At 38.2% G+C, this 22790-nt stretch overlaps 1 protein-coding gene across 4 annotated transcripts in view; it reads right to left on the bottom strand.

Annotated features, from left to right (window-relative positions):
• The window catches only part of ANKRD28 (ankyrin repeat domain 28), a 164097-nt gene that overhangs the window by 77326 nt on the left and 63981 nt on the right, over positions 1 to 22790 (bottom strand). Inside the window, exon 1 of one of the 4 annotated variants that reach the window (XM_082625680.1) lies at positions 17032 to 17053. The exons of the other annotated variants lie outside the window; for them this stretch is intronic. Within the exon in view, the coding sequence (XP_082481806.1) occupies positions 17032 to 17034 (3 nt within the window). The 5' untranslated portion in view covers positions 17035 to 17053. Of the gene's footprint in view, positions 1 to 17031; positions 17054 to 22790 lie in introns of those variants that run through there. 4 annotated transcript variants of the gene reach the window in all.

Below are 22790 nucleotides of genomic sequence, written 5' to 3'. Positions count from 1 at the left end.
AGGATATGAATCAAAAAGTGCCTTTTTTAAGTGTTTAAGTAAAAATAAAAGACACTTTTTCACTTTCACCAAGAACTTTATTGAACAATGATTCACCCTTCTCTTCCACTACCTTCTGCCATTTTTCAGGCAACTTTGTAATTCCATCTTCCCAAAACTTTTTATCTTTTTGACCAAAGAACTGTTCCAGGTGCCTTTTACAGTCTTCCAGGGAATTGAAATTTTTTCCATTAAGAGAATTGGTAAACACCGAAATAAATGGAAATCGGACGGTGCAATGTCTGGTGAATACGGTAGATGAATCAGAACTTCCCAGCCAAGCTGTAACAGTTTTTGCCTGGTCATCAAAGAAACGTGCGGTCTTGCGATATCCTGATGGAAGATTATGCGTTTTCTGTTGACTAATTCTGGACGCTTTTTGTCAAGTGCTGCTTTCAGCTGGTCTAACTGGGAGTAGTACTTCTTGGAATTAATCATTTGGTTTTCCGGAAGGAGCTCATGGTAGAGGACTCCCTTCCAATCCCACCATATACACATCACCTTCTTTGGATGAAGACCGGCCTTTGGTGTGGTTGGTGGTGGTTCATTTCACTTGCCCCACAATCTCTTCCGTTCCACATTGTTGTACGGTACCCGCTTTTCATCGCCCATCACAGTTTGTTTTAAAAATGGAATGCTTTTATTACATTTCGGTAGAGAATCGCATACGGAAATGTGGTCAAGAAGGTTTTTTTCACTTAACTTATGTGTGGAACCCAAGCATTAAAGCAATTCACACAACCAAGCTGGTGCAAATGATGATTGCAACGCTTGGTTTGGATATTCTGAGTATGTTACTAGCTATCTCCCGCGTGGTATAATGTTGATTGTTCTCAATTATTGTTTCGATTTGATCGCTATCAACTTCAACTGGTCTACCCGACCATGGAGCATCATCCAGCGAGAAATCTCCAGCACGAAACTTTGCAAACCACTTTTGACATGTTCAATCCATCACAGCACCTTCACCATACCCTGCACAAATCTTTTTGTGCATTTCAGTTGTAGTTTTACACTTCTTGAAATAATAAAGTGTTATATGCTGAAATGTTGCTTTCTTTCTTCCATCTTCAATATTAAAATGGCTACACAAAAATTCATCAATTTTGCTAAGCCTTTTTTTGAACGCACGCTGATATGACAGCTGTCACGTACAATCTAACGAAACTATTTTGAATGAAGTTAAAGACAACTAAGTGCTACTAGAGCCATCTTACAGAAAAAAACAAATGAACCTTTTGGCCAACCCAACATCACACTATGCTTTCAATTTAAAATAACAAGCAGACCCCCATGTTCCTTATCAATGGAACATCTCTAAAGCACAGTGTTAAATGAAAAACGCAGCCTCGAAACAATTATATGCTAAAGGTTCTACATGCTCCTAGGATTGAATATGCATAAAACACCTTCGGAAGGATACTCAAGGATATCTTGTATACTCAAGATACAGTGATTGCCTCTGGGTAAAGAACTCTGACACTAGAGTCTGAAGTGTGAGAGAGTTCTTCTTCACCATTTGTGGCTTTTGGTACCGTACGGAGTTATTACCATGTACATGTTTCAAAAAGTAAAATTAAAAATAACATTTCAATCAGCTGAAAAGCATTTCAGTAATTTACCATACCAGGCATTTCACAAGTCCAGGTGCCCATTAAAAAAAGAAAATGTTTCTTAGATATTAAGTCGGTTTTTAAAGAAACCGTACCTCCATGTTGTATTCTAAAACAATCCCAACTAGAATTATGAAATACACACAACAGACTCAAACAAAAAATTTAACTCATTTGATCACACAGCTTTTGATTATATCCACTGAAATAAATATTTTTCTTACAGTTCTTATGTGGTGCCCTGAAAAGATATTTTGTGCATATGATTAGGACTACAAAAAATTATTCACCCTCCCCAAATTAAAGCAAACTGAAAAATAGCTTTTGTGCTTATAAGTGATTATCCTGAAAGATGGGAAAAGGACACATATTAAAGGAGACCAGTGATTGCTAACCACTTTGGGGTTGGGCCCCATGCTAACGGTAGACTGGTGCATTACACACAAGTGACTGAAACATGAGGGAGTTCGCTTGTGGTGATGCAATAGCTCTGCATCTTGAACATGTTGGCGGTTACACAAATCTACACATATAACAAAATGTCAAAGAACTATACACAGAGATGTTACCATCACTCCTCTCCTCCTCCCCCATATGAGTGCATGCAAGAACTGGTGAAAACCAAGAAAGGTATGTGGTCTAATTAGTTGTACTATGCCAGTATCAACTTCCTGTTTTTGATAATGCACTGTAAGATGTCATCACAGGAGGAATCTGGTTGATAGAAACACAAGATCCTCTCTGTACCATTTCTGTAATTCTGCAGTATCTATAATTTCTTCAAAATAAAGTTTTTAAAAAGTGTTCAGAAACATCCTGAATTATACTTTAGTTTTTATGTTGTACTATGGCGAACTCCAGAAACAGTCAGCAAAACAGAGTCAAGCAAGGTTAGACAACCTAGGGAATGAGTCTGTGAGAAAGAAGGGAATCTATGGTATATCCCAAGCACAGCCCAGGAAAAGGGGTATTAGATCTAACAGGAAGTGCCTTACGTCAAACCTGGGAATTCAAACTGCACTTACACATTCTCAACATTTTCTGTGGAAGCTTTAACTTAAAGCAGATTTTAGGATCAGGTTGGAATAAGAGGAAGCCTATAAGGTAGGAAAACAGAGAGGTGAAAAGTTAGAAATGATAAATTGAAAGAGAGACAGAACATCTGTACAAGAAGAAATACTTAGAGAGTCTAAGAATTCATCTATGTATACGGATTCAACTACAACCTTCGCAACAATGACTCAATTCCACAATTCTGCCCTACTCCAGGTACTGAAGCATTCGTGTATATTAGCTGTAACCAGGAAGAATAGTAACACCAATATCACAGAGCTTGCTTTATGCTACGACTGCTCTAAGCACTTTACCTCACAAGGTTAAGGAAGTGAATACATATAAGGAAATCAAGTCACAGAAAAGTTTAAGGAATTTACTCAAGATCATGTGGAATTGGCAGAATCAGGACTGAAGCACTGGCAGTTGAGCTCTAGGTGTGTGATGTTAACTTATTATACAGACTCTATTTACAAGGCTCCACTATCTATTTAACCACTGTCTGCTTAAAACTAATCACTCTCCCTCAAAACATTCTGTGGCCTGACTTCACTTTTTCTTATCAATTTCTTATCATAATTTTCTAAGTAGTTTTTTTTTCTTTTCTCTATTTTCCCCACTTACTTTCCCATAATGGTCACTCTCTTTTCTGCCCCATCATTTTTACTTTTTCTTTTATTTCTACTGCTATCAGACTGAAACTTCCCTGTTGAGTATCTGGGTATCATCTTTCAATGCTCAGCTTCTGGTCCATAGAACTCAGCTGAACTTAGCTAGGATTTATCAGATCCATTCTTGTCTTGACCCCTTCATAAAGTAAGTTATGATGGCTGGTTGTCCTCAACACCCTGCACTCAGAGAAGCCCCACGGTGAACCTTGGCTTTGGGGATATAGTTCTGTAGGGTGTTGGTGGATGTCTGAGATGCTTCAAGTAAGAGAACCCTAGCTTACTTTGGCATGGAAGTGACACTCTGTACACTTACAGCTATCTGGAAAAATCCTTAGATTGTGCTTTTAGTTTTTATTTTTAAATTCACTACTATCCTCCAAACTTATCCTCTCATCCTCAAATCACAGAGATCCAACTGGTTTACGTACTAGCAGATCAAACTTGAAGGCAACTTCACATTCATTAAATCAAAAGCTCAATCACTTTTAGTGGCTGACACCATCACCAATCAACTCCACTCTCCCTCGTTAACCTGATGTTCAGAAGTACTAACCTATAGCTGAAACCAGTTACTCTCTACTAATAGAATGAATAATAGCACATTTTCATCTTTCACCTTTCTTCCCTTTACCCAGAATGCCTTTCCCCTGCCCAAATCCCTGCTACTCTTCATGGTCCAGCTCAAATTTCATCTCCGTCTCAAAGTCTTCAGGAGCACGTCAGCACACCGGGGTCTCTCTATCCTGTGCTTCTATTACAACATTATCATTTGTACCATACAGATGGCATTCTTGTTATTGCTCAACTTTGGGCTTATGTCATGGTTTCATAATTAGGTAATAAGTATCTGGAGGAAGCAAAGTGTCAATTTTATACCCACATAGCACCTGGCTTAAAGTTACATACCACACAGGCAATACAGAGGTTTACACAAATTTAAATGTTAATGAAGAAAACCCGCCCTGAATCAATAATATTCTAAAGTACTGTATAGCTCGTAGAAGACTCCAATATTGATTTTGGGGTCCCAGAACACCGTACATTCTAGAATAGCCTCTGACAGACAACTACCCAAATCTCTGGGTACAGACAACTATACATAAATGCACTAAAAACCAGTTCTAAAATGTTTGCTATGATTCTTTTCCAAGGAGTACTTTGAGAACCTCTGTGGAACCTTAAAGTTCCAGATTATAACATGAAAAATCATCTGCATTTAGCAGAGGAATGTAACTGTAAGTAAAGTAAAAAGTATTTCGGGGGACTTCCCTGGTGGTCCAGTGGTAAAGAATCCACCTTCCGATGCAGGGGACGCGGGTTCAATCTCTGGTCGGGGAACTAAGATCCCACATGCCACAGGGCAACTAAGCCCGTGCTCCACAACTACTGAGCTCGTGCGCCTCAACCAGAGAGCTGACGTGCCACAAACTACAGAGCCCATGCGCCACAACTACAGAAGGGAAAACCCACACGCCACAACTAGAGAGAAGCCTGTGCCACAACAAAGAGTCTGTCCCCAATGAAGGATCCCGCATGCCGCAACTAAGACCCCACACAGCCAAAAATAAATAAATAAATAAAAATCTTAAAAGTATTTTGACTAGTAAACAGTCTCTGTTTCTCTCACTGTCCTTAAGAGTTACTATTTATTGAACACATACCTTAGATGGCATTACTGGGTGCAAGCAAAATAAATCTAAATTGAACCAATTTAGGTAAAATGGACTTATCAGAAGGACACCAGAATACCTCATGGAACTGAGCACCAACAACTACAACTTAGGTCAGGAAGGCATGTGGCAAGGCCACAAGAGCACGTGAAACATTCAGGACTCTGTCTACTTCTCAGTTTCTTCAGCATCAGCTGCTTTTCTTTGCCTTCGCCAACAACACTTTTCCTCACATTAGGAAACAAAGCATTAGAGATCCCAGGATTTACTTTTAAAACTTCAGCAGACCAAAGAGAAGTCTTTTAATTCTAAACCTCAGAACAGTATTCTGATCGACTCAACTTTGGTTAGTTGCTCACCTGTGTACAAATCAAGTGAGAATAGCTGAAGAAGTCAGGTTTTATTAACACAGCAGTTCCCAGAGTAACCATGTGGAATGAGGAGTTTCTCAGAAAAGGAGTGCAACCCACAGATCTTTATTTTGCGGTAGGCACTGCATAAAGCACTTGACACATCTGTTTTACTTTGCAAAATTACTGTACCGTTGAGCATGCATTATTCTTTTTTTTTTTTTTTTTTTTTTTTTTATGCGGTATGCGGGCCTCTCCCATTGCGGAGCACAGGCTCCGGATGCGCAGGCTCAGCGGCCATGGTTCACAGGCCCAGCCGCTCCACGGCATGTGGGATCTTCCCGGACCGGGGCACGAACCCGTATCCCCTGCACTGGCAGGCGGACTCTCAACCACTGTGCCACCAGGGAAGCCCCTGCATTATTCTTAATAGATAAGGAAATTGCTTTCAAACAGGCTCTTCACCAAAACGTTATACTGACAACTGACCAATTAAAAGTATTTATCAAAGCTTGGCCAGTTGTGGCTTCTCCTGGGAATCTTGAAAAAAAAGCAAAACTGCAGCAAGTACACTGCTTAGCTATTTGGGCTAGAGGCTGAGCTTCCCCACACTTAAGGATACTGAAATCTAGCTTATTCCTTCTATGCACAGAACTATTATTAGCCTATAAACGATGCCCCTCTATATTCCCTTTCTGTATTCCACAGGAAGCAAAAGGAGCGGCTGAGGAATAATTGGGTAATAAGCATGCTATCTCTCCTTTTACTGCTTTAGAAAAGCTGCACTAGCCAGAGATCCAGGACTGTATATACAGTTGAGCCTTGAACAACATGGGTTTGAACTGCGTGGGGTCCATGTGTATGCCGATTTTTTTCAATAAATATATTGGGAAAAATTTTGGAAATCTGTGACAATTTGAAAAACTAGCAGATGAGCCATGTAGTCTACATATACTGAAAAAACTAAGAAAAAGTTAGGTATGTCATGAATGCATAAAAGATATGTACATAATAGTCTATCCTTACTCAGGCACATAAGGTGAGTGATATTTAATATAAATGATGTTAGTTTTTTTTACTGTTTTATAACTTTGCTTTCAAAGAATTAAATTACCATACAGTATACCCTCCCTCTCCCCGTCCCACCCCGCCTTGTAATTGGAGAAAATGTGTTATCAGCCTGTCAACACAGATAAATGGTTTTTATGATTCATTCATTAGTGTACAAGCTAGGCTACTAGGAAACAACTGATTACACCACGCTACCATAAAGTAATCATATTGTTGCTGCTTCAGTATCAGTGCATGAATTGTTATACCTGCACATAAGTATGAATTTCTTTTTCATATTGTCTTTTCTTTTTTGATGTCTAGTATTAGTAATACATATAACATCTAGTGTTTTGTATCATTATAAGACAATACTGATGTAGGTAGTAAGAGAGATGATTCATCTTATAAACAGATGATGTAAACTTACAGTACTGATAAATACAGTAAAGTACTGTAAATGTATTTTCTCTTCCTATGATTTTTTAAAATATATTTATTTATTTATTTATTTATGGCTGTGTTGGGTCTTCGGTGCTGTGCACGGGCTTTCTCTAGTTGCAGTGAGCGGGGGCTACCCTTCGTTGCAGTGCGCAGGCTTCTCATTGCACTGGCTTCTTTTGTTGTGGAGCATGGGCTCTAGGCCCGCGGACTTCAGTAGTTGTGGCACGCAGGATCAGTAGTTGTGGCTCGCGGGCTCTAGAGCACAGGCTCAGTAGTTGTGGCACACGGGCTTAGTTGCTCTACAGCACGTGGGATCATCCTGGACCAGGGCTCGAACCCATGGCTCCTGCACTGGCAGGCAGATTCTTAACCACTGTGCCACCAGGGAAGTCCCCCTATGATTTTCTTAATAACATTCTTTTTTTCTAGTTTACTATAATACAGTATATAATAAAAATAACATATACTATCTGTGTTAATCGACTCTTCATGTTATCGGTAAGGGTTCTGGTCAACAGTAGGCTATCAGTATTAAGTTTTAGGTGAGTCAAAAGTGATACATGGGGGCTTCCCTGGTGGCGCAGTAGTTGAGAATCTGCCTGCTAATGCAGGGGACATGGGTTCAAGCCCTGGTCTGGGAGGATCCCACATGCCGTGGAGCAACTAGGCCCGTGAGCCACAACTACTGAGCCTGCGCGTCTGGAGCCTGTGCTCCGCAACAGGAGAGGCCCGCGCACCGCGATGAAGAGTGGCCCCCGCTTGCCACAACTAGAGAAAGCCCTTGCACAGAAACGAAGACCCAGCATAGCAAAAATAAATAAATAAATAAACAAACAAACAAACTCCTACCCCCAACATCTTCTTTAAAAAAAAACAAAAACAAAAACATGGATTTTCAGCTGCATGGGTTGGGTGGGGTGTTGGTGCCCCTTATCCCCACATTGTTCAAGGGTCAACCGTATTTAAGTACCAGGGACAGTGCATAGGTATGAATGTCTACACTCTAAAAACTTCTAAAAACACTTAAGAAAAAGTATACCCAACAATTCACTAATTAATATACAACAATAGTCAGCTATATTCAAAATAATATAATGACCTAATTGTGCTGGCTAAACTAAAAAGCCAAAACAAAAACACTTCATCTCAAATAACATACCTTACACATGGCAAAGGATGCTTTACAAATCCTAATCTTCAGTACAACAAATTCAATCCAAACTAAAAAAGTTCAGAGCAATAAAATGGATGCTCAATAAATATTTGCTGGCTTGAATTTATCAAACTCACAGGCAAAACTTGTAAGACAGATAAGAATTAAAGAGTAGCAGAAATCAAAACCTAAAGGAACTTGACATGTTTAGCTTTTGACAGTAACAAACACTCTGGACGACAGTAGACAAGAAGATTTTACACGACCTCTCAATCATCCTTGTAAAAGGACACAGTCATGAATATACTGTAGGGAAGTTGGGGAAGGGGAAAAGAAAGGTAGAGAAGAGGGAGAAATTTTATTCTCTTAGTTCAATATGATATTAATGAGATGTTAAAAGCAGCACAATCTTTTAGGACAAACAATGTTTACAGTTAGTTCTTTAATTGTATCCTATGTTATTTTTCAAGTACAGAAAAACATCAATTAAAAATGGCTTTAAAATAAAGAAGATCTACTCTCATAAAGGGTAGGGACAAAGCTGGTTGATCCAGAAGCTCAATGACATCATCCAGATGTCTCTCAGAAATTCTACCTTTCCACCGTGCCTCCAACTACAACTATATGTTATAACCAGTGTAAAGGCTCATCTCAAGCTAGTTCACCCCAAACAACATCCGGCAACAGGAGAGAAGCCATCTTTTCCTGTGTATCTATTTTAATTAATTAATTAATGAAATTGTAAAAGAGCAGCTTTAGGTTCACAGCAAAACTGAGGGTATAGAGACTCCCCATACACCTTCTACCCCCACACATGCACAGCCCCCAGCATTACCAACACTCCCCAACAGAGTGACACATCTGCTACACTAATGAACCTACAACAACGCATCATAATCACTCCAAGTCCAGAACCTTAGGGTTCACTCTTGGTGGTGTAAATTCTATGGGTTTGGACCAATGTTTAATGACATGTATACATCATTATGGTATCAGGGTATTTTCACTGCCCTAAAAATCCTATGTGCTCTGCCTATTCATTCCCACCCCCCACCAACCCCTCATATTTATTTATTTGCATATTCATTCATTCATGCGTTCATTTAGCTGCGGCACGTGGGATCTTAGTTCCCTGGCCAGGGATGGAACCCTCGCCCCCTGCAGTGGAGGCGTGGAGTCTTAACCACCAGACCACCAGGTAAGTCCCAACCCCTCATATTTATACTGTCTCCAAAGTTTTAACTTTTCCAGGTCATATAGTTGGAATCATACAGTATGTAGCCTTTTCAGATTGGCTTCTTCCACTACGTAGCATTTAAGGTTTCTCCATGTCTTTTTTTTTAAGATCAGAATTTATTTATTTATTTATTCGTTCATTCATTCATTCATTTGGCTGTGCCAGGTCTTAACTTGTGGCATGCAAGATCTTCACTGCACCATGCGGGATCTTTAGTTGCATCATGTGGAATCTTTAGTTGCCGCACGTGGGATCTTCTTTTTAGTTGCAGCATACGGGATCTTTAATTGCAGCACGCAGGATCTAGTTCCCTGACCAGGGATCGAACCCGGGCCCCCTGCACTGGGAGAACGGAGTCTTAACCACTGGACCACCAGGGAAGTCCCTCTCCATGTCTTTTCATGGCTTGATAGCTCATTTCTTTTTAGTGCTGTATAATATTCGATTATCTGGATGCACCACAGTTTATTTATCCATTCACCTACTGAAGGACTTCTTGGTTGCCTCCAAGTTTTAGAACTTACGAATGAGGCAGCTATAAACATCCACGTGCAGGTATTTGTGTGGACATAAGTTTTCAACCCATTTGGGTAAATATGATGACTGGATCATATGCTAAGAGTATGCTTAGTTTTTTATGAAACTGCCAAACTGTTTTCTGAAGTGGCTGTACCACACTGCATTCCAACCAGCAATGAGTAAGAGTTCCCACTGTTCCACGTCCTCGCCAGAAGGTTCTTTGGTCAATTCTTTTAGATTTTCTACCTAGATGATGATGACATCTATGAACACAGAGAGTTTTATATCTTCCTTCTCAATTTGTATACCATTTATTTCCTTTCCCTGTATTTTTGCATTAGCTAGAACTTCCAGAATTATGCTGAAAAGGAGTTGTAAAAAAGAACACTCTTGTCTTATACCCAGTCTTAGTGGGAAAGCTTTGAGTTTCTCACCATTAAAATATAACGTTAGGGCTTCCCTGGTGGCACAGTGGTTGAGAGTCCGCCTGCCAATGCAGGGGACACGGGTTTGTGCCCCGGTCCGGGAAGATCCCACATGCCGTGGAGCAGCTGGGCCTGTGAGCCATGGCCGCTGAGCCTGCGCGTCCGGAGCCTGTGCTCCGCAATGGGAGAGGCCACAACAGTGAGAGGCCCGCGTACCGCAAAAAAAAAAAAAGAGACAGACACTTGGAAAATCCCCAAGTATTTGAAAATCAAAGTATATACTTTAATAGTAAAGTAGAATAAAAGAAGAAAACTAATTCTAAATAACCCATGTAAAGAGGAAATCTCAAGGGACATTAGAAAATATTTTGAACTGAATGAAAATGAAAATATATCAAAATCTGTGATATGAAGTTAAAGCAGTATTCAGAGGAAAATTTAAATAGTAAATGTTCCTAGACTTCCTTGGTGGCACAGTGGTTAAGAATCTGCCTGCCAATGCAGGGGACAGGGGTTCGAGTGCTGGTCTGGGAAAATCCCACATGCCGCAGAGCAACAAAGCCTGTGCGCCATAACTACTGAGCCTGTGCCCTAGAGCCCGCGAGCCACAACTACTGACCCCACGCACCCTAGAGCCCGTGCTCCACAAGAGAAGCCACTGCAATGAGAAGCCCACGCACCGCCAACGAAGAGCAGCCCCCACTTGCTGCAACTAGAGAAAGTCCGCGCACATCAACGAAGACCTAATGCAGCCAAAGAATAAATAAAACTTAAAAAACCCGAAACTGTAGAAGTAATATTTTTTTAAAAATCATGATCATCACATTTTAAAAAACAACATCCTTTCATGATTTTAAAAAAAACTCTCAGCCGACTAGGAATAAAAAGGAACTTCCTTAATTTGATAAAGGTAATTTACAAAAATTACAGCTAATATCCTATTTAATGGCAAAAGACTGAATGCTTGCCTTCTAAGATCAGGAACAAGGCAAGTTTGCCTATTTTCATCACTTCTATTCATTCTCATACTTGAAGTTCTAGTTGGTAACATAAAACGCATATAGATTGGGAAAGAAGAAATGAAACTGTCTCTGTTCATATTCTATATAGGGGGTATTCTATATAGAGAAAATCCCAAGGAATCTATTAAAAAAATCCTAGAATGAGTTTAGAAAAATTACAGAATGCAAGGTAAACATACAAAAAGCAACTGTATTTCTATATACTAGCAATTAACAACTGGAAATCAAAATTTTTAAAACTGTACATTTACAATATGAAAGAATGAAAGAAAGAAAAAAGAAAAAGAGAAATGCTTAGGTATGAATCTGACAAAAATTTGTAAGATTTATATGCTGAAAACTACAAAACATTCATGAAAGAAATAAAGAAAACCTAAATAGAGAAAAATACCATGTTCATGGATTGGAAGACTCATTATTGTTAAGATGTCAATTTGATCTATATAAATTCAATACAATCCTAATCAAAATCCCAGCAGGACTCATAGTAGATATAACAACCTAAAATTTATGTGGAAAGGCAAAGATATTAAAATAGTCAAAGCAATTTTGATAGAAAAGAACATGGTTGGGGGTCTTACACTATGTGATTTCAAGAATTACTATAAAGCTGCAGTAATCATGGCAGTGTGGTATCAAAAGGGAAAGAGATAACCAGAATAAAGAGTCTAAATATCAACCCACACAAATATGATCAACTGATTTTTGGCAAAAGTAAAAAAGCAACCGAATGGATATATAATATTTTCAACAAATGGTCCTGGATATCCACATGTCAAAAAAATAACATCAGTCTATACTTAACACCTAACACAAATATTAACTCAAAAAGAATCATAGACCTAACTGCCACATCTAAAATTTTAAAACTTCTAGAAGAAAAGATAGGGGAAAACAAGTAGGTTAAGCAAAGAGTTCTTGGATGTGAAACCAAAAGCACAATCCATGAAACTGATACATTAAATCCATGAAACTGATACGTTCAACTTCATCAAAATGAAAAACTTTTGCTCTCAGGAAGATACAGTTAAGAGGATAAAAAGACAAGACATACACTGGGAGAAAACATTTGTAAATCACATATCTGACAGAGAACTTGCATTCATAATATACAAAGGACTTTCAAAATTCAACAGTTAGAAAACAGTCCAACAAAATATGGGCAATTAAATTGTGCTGGGACAATTCAGTACCCAGTTGGAAAGGGGGGAAAAAACTCCCCACTACCTCACATTATATGCCTAATTTAACTGCAAGTATATCATAAAGCTAAATTTAAAGAGCATTATGATAAAGCTCTGAGAAACAAATATATTACCTTTATGACTCAGGTTAAGGAAAAGACTTCTTAAGGTAGCAAAAACTCAAAAGCATTAATAATAAAGGAAAATACTGAAAAACCTGACTACATTAAAATTAAGACCTCACGTTCAATGACACACTAAAGAATGAAAAGGCAAAGTGGAATGGGAGAAGATATCTGCAAAACTCACAAAGGGTTCATATCCAGGATATATAAAGGACTACTGTAAATTAATAAGGAAAGAGAGAAATCAAAAGAAAAATGGGCAAGAGATTTAACAGGCACTTCATAAAAGAGGTTATATGAATGTCTAATAAACATAAAAAGGCACGTGACACTGTCATCAAAAAAAAAAAAACCCTCAAACTTTACAAATAATGAGATACTACCACATACCACAGAATGGCTAAATAAATAAGACAAAAAGCAAGAATATGGTCCAAGAATGTGGGCCACCAAAAATTCTCATATAGTGCTAATGGGAGTGTATACTGTTTAAGAATATAGCATTCTCTAAGTTGAATATACACATAGCCTTATATGCCAGAAATTCTATGCCTAGGGGTCTATGTCTTATAGAAATGCACGGTAATGTGCAACAGAAGACATGCTTATGAATAGCTGCATTGTTTACAACAGGCAAAACCTGGAAACAAACCAACTGTCCAACAACAGCAGAATATGGATAAACTGTGGTATATGCATTCAGTGGAATACTATGAATAATCTTTAGCAACACGTAACACAGGTAAATTTTTAAAATGAGATAGTTTGTGCACAAGAACCCAGATCCAAAAGAATATATGTTGTATGACTCATTTAATTAAACATGCAAAATTATACTGCTTTAGGGAGGAATAATTAGGTGGCAAAATTATAAAAGAAAACTAAGAAAGAGACTATAATAAAAGTCAGGGCTTCCCAGGTGGCACAGTGGTTGAGAGTCCGCCTGCCGATGCGGGGGACACGGGTTCGTGCCCCGGTCCAGGAAGATCTCACATGCCGCGGAGCGGCTGGGCCTGTGAGCCATGGCCGCTGAGCCTGCGCGTCCGGAGCCTGTGCTCCGCAACGGGAGAGGCCACAACAGTGAGAGGCCCAAGTACCGCAAAAAAAAAAAAAAAAGAAAAAAGTGAGAGTACTGGTTACATTGTGGGGTGGGAGGAAACAGTTCTAATCACAAAGTGAGCACAAAGGGCACTTGTGAGATGCTAGCAGTGTTCTGTTTCTTGATCTGGGTAGTGGTTACATTTAAGTAATTCATCATATTCTATATTTGTTCTACATATTTTAAATGAGTTATATTTCATAATTTTTAAAAGGTTACAAGAAAGGAGAAAAATATCAGACATGAGTGCTTCAATATTCTTTCAAAATATCAATTAAAACACATTTGAACTAAGAGGAAACGTGCATCAAAAAATTGGGGGACGGACTTCCCTGGTGGCACAGTGGTTAAGAATCCGCCTGCCAATGCAGGGGACACGGGTTCGATTCCTGATCCGGGAAGATCCCACATGCTGCGAGGCAACTAAGCCCATGCACCACAACTACTGAAGCCCGCGGGCCACAACTACTGAGCCCACATGCTGCAACTACTGAAGCCCGCGCGCCTAGAGCCTATGCTCTGCAACAAGGGAAGCCGCCGCAATGAGAAGCCCACCACACCACAATGAAGAGTAGCCCCCACTCGCTGTAACTAGAGAAAGCCTGCGCGCAGCAACGAAGACCCAACGCCACCAAAAATAAATAAATAAATGCATACATACACACATACATACACACATACAACTTTTTAAAAAAAAGAAAATCCTTAAAAAAAATTGGCAGAAAACACAGGCTCTGAAACAATATTTCAGCTTAAGAAAAGTAGCTTCCTTTGTTGGTTTGTCAAGATTCATTCTCCTGAACTAATGTTCAAAATGAAAATGAAAGTCTCCTGAATATTGGAAAAGAAAACTACTCACCCTTACACCCGTGCCCTTCCCCCAACCACCATTTGGATCTACAAGGGAATTAAGAATAAAAATAGAAATTTTATTACCAGAAATTTGTGCAACACAATCTGAAAACACTCAAACAAAATAATCTAGTTTCTATGTAAACAAAACACCAAAACCCTCACTGTACATATCTTCCAAACTAATGATAAAAATGCTTGACATACAGCATTTTGTAACTAACTGTTTTCTCATACGAAGACAAATATATTCTAAAATGAATAAATTATTATTTTTTGCACTTGTACAAGAAAACATGCTTCAAATCACTTGGGTAAGTAATATTCAAATCATTGATTCTCTAGAAAAACTACTGAGAGAAAAAAATGATACATTATTAATTTAAAATATTTATGTAATTTACATGTTTTCCTCAACAATTATGCTAAGATACAAAAAAAACTCAAGGTTTTATCATTGTTATTTTACGAAAAATGTATATTTAGTAATTAATCGACTCAAATCACTCACTTTCACAGTAATCTAAAACTATCATCTAAAATATTTTATATTTTATTTGTCAATACATGATTTGGGATGGGATGGGACAAGAAGTTTCCTTTCCCAAATCTGACTCTGGCTATTACAGGTACTTTGGTTTACATAAAATTACCAATGTATTAGCTATTTAGGCTTGTTTATATGTGCCACTGTTTTGGCAGCATGATCTGAATGAAAAAACCCCATGTTATCAAAAAACTATACACTTGGCTTTATTAGGCAGTTCTTAACACTGAATGACATCTCTGAATCCCCTCTTCACCTGCAACGTTTCTATTATTTCCTGTGTTGCTTTTGTGCCATGCTCAGCAATCCTGCAAACTTTACTTCTATTTACTGAGTATGATTTAGACTTGTAATACAACAGTAAAGCCGCTTTCAAGGCTGTCAGGGAAATGTAAATGCTAAAAACTTTATTAAATGCCATCCCTAAGAACCAACTTCTGTTCCTGTGCATTGAGGGAAGATGGGATTTAGTCCCCTCGGCAGAGAATAGGGTGGAACAGGTCTACCTCCAGCTGTCCCTTTAAAGTCAGTGCTCTGATAGACCATCAGCAGAATGGTGCAAATGATAAATTTATTTTTCACGAGAGCCTTTGCTTGCCTGCATTTCAAGTGCACATGTTTTTTTTGGTTTCTTTTGTTTTGCTTTTTTAAAGAATTCACCCTTCCTATGTCAAAGTGATTTGAATTGTCTAAACAAGTACTGATGGGAATGCAAGGCAAAAAGACTGTGGAAAGAAGCCTGTTTAGCTTAATTGCACTTGGGCAACTGACAGTAGACGGCCCCCACCCACCAAACCCAAAACCCACACACCCCTGACACAAACAAGAAAACACCTACAAACAATACAGCCAAACACTTTAGATTATAAACTTGCTAAAGTCAGAGACTATGCCTTATTTTTATTCACTCATTTCTAACACTTTTTAAATGGCTACTACTTACAGTCGGCCTTCTGTATCTATGGATCAAAACTACTTGGAAAACAAAATTCCAGAAAGTTCCAAAAATCAAAACTTGAATTTGTCCCAGGCCAGCAACTATTGATATAGCATTTACTGCTATTTACATACTATTTACATTATATTAGATATTGTAAGTCATGTAGAGATGACTTAAAGTATACAGGAAGATGGGAGGATGTGCGTACAGTATACAAATGGCAAATACTACACCATTTTATACAAGGGTCTTGTTGAGCATCCACAGATTTTGGTTGTCTGGCGGAGATGGGGGAGGGTGTTCTGGAATCAATCCTCCATGGATGCTGAGGGATGACTATACTGGGTATAAATACAGAACTCAAACAAGGTCTGTATCTCCAGAGAGTTACTGAACATCACACAAATAAATTGAGCTTTACAAAGGAGAAGTTCAGAGTGCTACAGCCATCTAGTAGGCTGACATACTACTACCTGGGGGACCAGGAAAGGTGTTCCAGAAAAAGAGATACTTAAGTCTTGTATTAGTTTTCTATTGCTGCATAACAAATTACCATAAGTACAGCAGCTTAAAGCAACACTCATTTATTAGTTCACCGGTCTGTAGGGCAGAAGTCTAAGTATGGTATTGGCTGGGTTCTCTGCTCAGGGTAGCTCATAAAGTGGAAACCAAGGTGTCAACGGGCTGTGTTCTCAAAAGGAGGCCTGACTAAGGGAAAAGTTCACTTCTATGCTCATTCAGGCAAAATTTGGTTCCTTGTAGTTGAGAGACTGAGGTTCCAATTTTCCTTCCTGACTGTCAGCCAGAAGGACCCCTCTGCTCCCACAGTCCCACAGTCTTTGGCATGTGGCCCCCTCCATCTTCAAAGTCAGCAGCAGAGAATCTGCTTCATATCACATTCCTTACTCCCTTTGTTTCTGACTCTAGATCCAGATTTAAAGAGTTCATGTCATTAGGTCTGGCCCATCCAGCTAATCTCACTTTCCTAAAGCCAACTGTGCCAGATGTCATAAAGTCATCACAGAAGTGCCATCCTACCATATTTACAGTACAGGAGATGTACACCAGGGAATGAGAACTTTGTAGGCCATCGTAGAGTTCTGCCTGTCATAAGCTGCAATCTGCAGAATGAACAGAAATTGAAGACGAGGTAAAGGGAGGTGGAGACAATGTGGGCACAACTGATATCCTGAGTTGGGAAAGAGCATGAACAACAGGGGAAAAAAGTATATATGACTGGTCTCCCCAATACCCAGCATGGTAAATGGCACATATTCGTCAAGGGAATGAACCAACAAACCAAATTAAATCAAATTAGGCTATCAAGTATTTAGTAAGGGCTTATATACTTATGGCTACAAGAGAAAAGCTAAGAGCTTTGCTGTAATAGTAACCCACTGGGCAGAAATGAGGGGTGACAAGCCAGGGGAGACAACACGGGCAGAAAACTGAACTGGACTTTAACAAAACCAGGCTCTTAAGCTATTTCTGCTAAATGGAAGTGACCAAATAAACTCCACGGGTCTTATTTTTGCCTCATCTATAACAGATGATGTAACTACTAGATCTCCAAAATCCCTTTCCAGTGCTATCTGTCTTACACAGTGGAAGGCATGATTCTTGCCCTGGGGCAAATTCTATTTAGGAAGTTTTGAATCTAGTATTAATTCATGTTGTAATCTAGATATTGCCCTATCAGTAGTAATATTAAAAAGACAAGTCCACAGAGCATCCTATTCTAAATACTGAATTTATTCTCTTCTACAAATTTAGCAGTAATCAGATACTCCTAGGCTAACTAAGGCTTACTTGCTTTTCATAAAAAAAATAAAATGCCAAAATTACATATCAATACCAGGTCTTACAAGAGTAAAAGGGAGCAGAGGTGATGCCATCTATGATTGGGCAATTTTGTTTTTGGTTGTTTTTTTTTGTTTTTTTTTTTTTGGCCACACCTTGCAGCATGTTGGATCTTAGTTCCCTGACCAGGGATCGAACCCATGCCCCCTGCAGTGGAAGTGCAGATTCTTAACCACTAGACCGCCAGGGAAGACCCTGATTGGGGAATTTTAATTATCAAATGCAACACCAGTGTTTTGAAAACTAATGTACAGAATTTCTTTTTAAAAAATACTGCTGGACGACAATAAAAAATTGCCCTTTCACAAAATATGTAAGGTGTAAGTGTGAAAACATTCAGTGGAATGTCAGTCAGCTGTTTCAATCAATAAAATGCTTCTCAATGGCTTTTCCAGAGCTATGTATATTTTTAATAGGCATATTTCCCTGAGTTGAAGAGACAGAGTTGACAGTCTGGGGAGAAAACCAGGATTAGAATTCTCAGGACAGAGTAACAGAGAGGAGAGGATGGTACACGAGAGAATCTCTGAGACCTGCAGGATATCCCTTCGTGTACTCCACTGAGTACTGAGCAGCACGTGACGTGTGTAAGAATACCACTGAAACTCATGAAAAGAAGCATCCAAAATAATTAAAGCAGTGTTTCTCAACCTTTTTTTCCCTTATCACCCTGACCCAAGAGCCTTTTTAGATTTTTTTCTCCCTAACTGCCCCCATGAAATTTTAATACCACTGTATACCTAATTTATACACTTCGGCCCTTTAGAGGGCCACAAATCATTGTACTATGTAAGATTTTTCACACACACATGCAATCCAACAAAAAACACAATTTTTGCCAAGCTGGAGGTGATATCATCATCAATGAGAATGCACGCATTAGACGGAACAGTGCCTGGTTCGCACACAGGAAACAGTGTCCTGTTCCTACCAGCCAAACCAGAAAAACTCATCACTCCCAGAACCTTGGATAAAGTACTCAGGAAAAATTATCTCAGGAGTGGAGAATAATCAGCCTATTTTGAAATTAAATAACATTTATAGTAGGAACTAAATTTATAAAATATGGATAAATCTGCAAAAGATGTAAATGTAGAATTACAAAATTTGCTGAGGGAAATTAAAAGTGACCTAAATAAATGGAGAAATATAACTTCTTCATAGGTAAGGAGAATCAATATTGCTAAAATGTTGATTTTTGCCAATTTCATCTATAGATCAACACAATTCCAATTTCCTTATTCCCCAAAAGACTGACAAACTGATTCTAAAAAATTCACATCGAAATGCAAAGGACCTAGAATAGTCAAAACAATTTTGAAAAAGAAAAAAGTTGGTTTCAAGACTTATTATAAAACTACAGTATCATAATGGTGTGGTACTGGCGTTGAGCTACACAAATACATCAATGGAACATAACAGAGTCCATAAATAGATCTACACATATATCGACAATTGACTTCTGATAAAAATGCAAAGGCAATTCAGTGAAGAAAGTATAATCTTTTCAACAAAAAATTGTTTTTTGACCACGCCTTGCGGCTTGTGGGATTCTCAGTTCCTCGACGAGGGACTGAACCCAGGCCATGGCAGTGAAAGCCCAGAATCCTAACCACTAGGCCACCAGGGAACTCCCCTTTGCAACAAATATTTTAACAACTGGATATATCCATATGTAAAAAAGTGAACTTTGACATACACCTTGTACCACATGCAATTATTAACTTGAAATAGGCTGTAGATCTAAATGTAAAATTTAAAACTACAAACTTCTAGAAGATATGAGAAAATCTATGTGACACCAAGAGACTTTTTTAGATACATCACCAAAACAAAAATCCATAAAAGAATAAATTGATAAATTGGACATCATCAAATTTTTAAACTTCTGCTCTCCAAAAACACTCATAAGAGAGTGAAAATAAAGCCACAGATTGAGGACTTGTGTCCAGAACATATAAAACTCAAAAGTAAGAAAACTATCCAATAAGGAAAAAAACAAGCAAAAACATTTGAAAAGACATTTCACCAAGGATACAAAGATTGCCAACAAGCAATGAAAAGATGCTCAACATAATCAGTTATCTCAGAAATGCAAATTAAAGCCACAGTGAGATACTCATCTATTAGAATGTTTAAGATTAGAAAAGACTAATCATACCAAATATTGGCAGGATGTGGAAAAAACTGTAGTTCTCATACCCCGTTGGTGGGAATGTATAATGGTATAACCAGTTCAGAAACAGCTGGCAGTTTCTTAAAAAGTTAAACATACACCTACCATATGGTTTGACCATTACACCACCATATATTTACCCAAGAGAAAGGAAAGCATATGTTCATACAAAGACTTGTAGACATGCCTTCACAGTAGCTTTATTTGTAATAGATGAAAAAGAAAAACAACTCAAACTCTATCAACAGGTGAGTGGATAAACAAATTGTGTATATTGATACAACTGAATACTATTCAGCAACAGAAAGTAATGAACTGTTAACACATGCCTCAACACGGATGAATCTCAAAATAATTATGCTGAGTGAAAAGAGCTAGATAAAAGGAGGACATATCATATAAAGCTCTGGAAAATTCAAATTAATCTATAGTGATGCAAAGCAGATCAGAGGTCAGGGGCAAATGGAATCCTTTGGGAGATGGGAATGTTAACTATCTTGATTGTGGTGATGGTTTCACAGGCATAACCCACCCATGTCAAAACTTATGAAATTATAAATATATGCAATTTATTGCATGTCAATTATACCTCAATTAAACTTAAATAAAAATAGGCTGAGGTGCTAGATGAGACTTAGCAGACCAATCAGTAATTTCAGCTCAGGCTGAAATTTAGGACACAATCTATGACATTTTTACTATGCTATATAACTATCATTATTTACTGACCACCAATTTATACAAACATGTCCACTAAAATTGCTTCAAATAAAGAACTTAGAGGACATTTAGTCTATTTGGGAAGTTGATAATATATTTAAATAATTCATTAAAAATCCCAACATTCTAAGTTTTGCTTACATGCTCTCGCCTTCTGAGTCGGCCTACACTCTGTTTATGGAGTGTGTAGCCCTCTAAATAAACCTTTTACTTTAAAAAAAAATAAAGTTTTGCTTGCCCACCAGAAGGTCTGTTTACTTGGTGAATTTATCTCATTTATTACCAATTAGCAATAAAGACTAAAAATAACCCAAATGCCCTCCAAGACGGGGACTGGTTAAATAAATTGTTATAAACACCTAAGTGTAGAGCTATGTGATTATAAAGAATAAGGAAGCTCTCTCTAGACTGGTATGGACTGATTCCCCAAATATACGGGATGAAGAAAAGGAAAATGAAGAAACATATATGCTAAATAAAAAACAATGAATGGAATACAAAGATAACTCACCACCAGTTTCTAGCTGAAAAAACAGCTGGTTTCATTAGACAAAACCGCCTTTGTTTCAGGACCAGTATAACAGCCATTTAGTCACAATGACATGGAACATATACTCGTTTATGGATCTTGGAGGAAACAAGAACATTGGTAAAGAAAATTTTAAAATCTGAGGCTGAAATCTAGAAGCACTGGCAAGAACAGAGGAGAGGTGCAGTTTCTAGGGATGGAGAAACTACAGGGCAACCCTCTCCAGGGTGGAAGCCGAGCTGGTTCTTCTCTCTTCACTACCTCCCCGTTTCACTCCATGCTTCATGGAAGCCAGCTGGGAACTGGGTGGGTACACATGAGATGGGGCTGGAGGTTTGCAGGCCACAATACTAATTACTGTAACTACAGAAGACCATGTACACACATACAGTTTTGGGACCGAGAGTTCATATAACCTCAAGTAACTGAGTGAGAAGGTTTTTAAGAACCTCTCCAGAAACATCAACAGCTTGGTGTACTGACAGCCAGCAGAAGCGACTTATGGTCACAAGAAAGATTTATTAAAGATTAGAGCACTTCTTGCTAATTTCCAGAAAAGACTAGAGAACACTGTGAAGAATGAGGGTGGGTGGAATTCAGGCAACCTGTGTAAACTTATGGTTTACTACTTTGTGTAAACTGCCAACTACCTTATTACAATAATAATGAAAACAAATGATCTGCTTGTGTGATGTACATACACACATAAACATACATGAACAGGTATGTATTTGCCAAACACTTTATCTGACAAAGTAAAAGCAACATCATTTCAATGATCCCAGAAAGTATTTTTGAAAGCTTAGAAGATGTTAATAACTTTGAAGACTACTTTGGCAAAATCAATCCCAAAATGTTCTGAATAAAAAAGTACATCTAAATTCAGAAACCAATATGTAAAATATACAAGGTAGCATTTTCAAAATTATCAAGTTTATATGATACAGGCAAGATCTACTGACTAGCTCTTAAATCAATTCTTTTGAGTTTAAAAAGGGTCACAGTCACAGAAGTCATAATCTAAGACTTCCTGTTTTAAACACTAAAAATGGTGTTGGCTAGATTATAATTACCCCCAGTCTGACACTACTTCGAATGACATTTTTAACCAGCCAAAAAACATGGCACTAAGGGAGGCTTTATTCACTCATTTGCAATGCTAAAATTTAACAGCACTTGACTATGAAAATCAGGATCACATTTGTATTACAGTTTAAAAGGTAGGAGTCCACACAGAATGTGGACATAACTTATAGGGGGAAAAATCCATTTTTTAACAATTATTGCTTTATGGCACTATTTGGCAAAAGAAAAAATATTTCTCTCCAATTTACTTTTTTATTTCCGGGCTTCTGTCAAATCTACATAGGTTCAAATGTCTGTTCTGCTATATACTTTCTAAGTTTTAGTTCTGTCACCTATTGGTGGGATGGAAATGTTAACCTACCAACTTTACAAGATTGCTGTGTGAGTTAAAGCAGGTACCAGAAAAATGTTTAGGCACATCACTGT

This window comes from Mesoplodon mirus, assembly GCF_964341445.2.
Source record: "Mesoplodon mirus genome assembly, chromosome: 6".
Classification (NCBI taxonomy): domain Eukaryota; kingdom Metazoa; phylum Chordata; class Mammalia; order Artiodactyla; family Ziphiidae; genus Mesoplodon; species Mesoplodon mirus.
The sequence above is the reverse complement of the archived record's forward strand: the minus strand, read 5'-3'. Positions and strand labels throughout refer to the sequence as shown.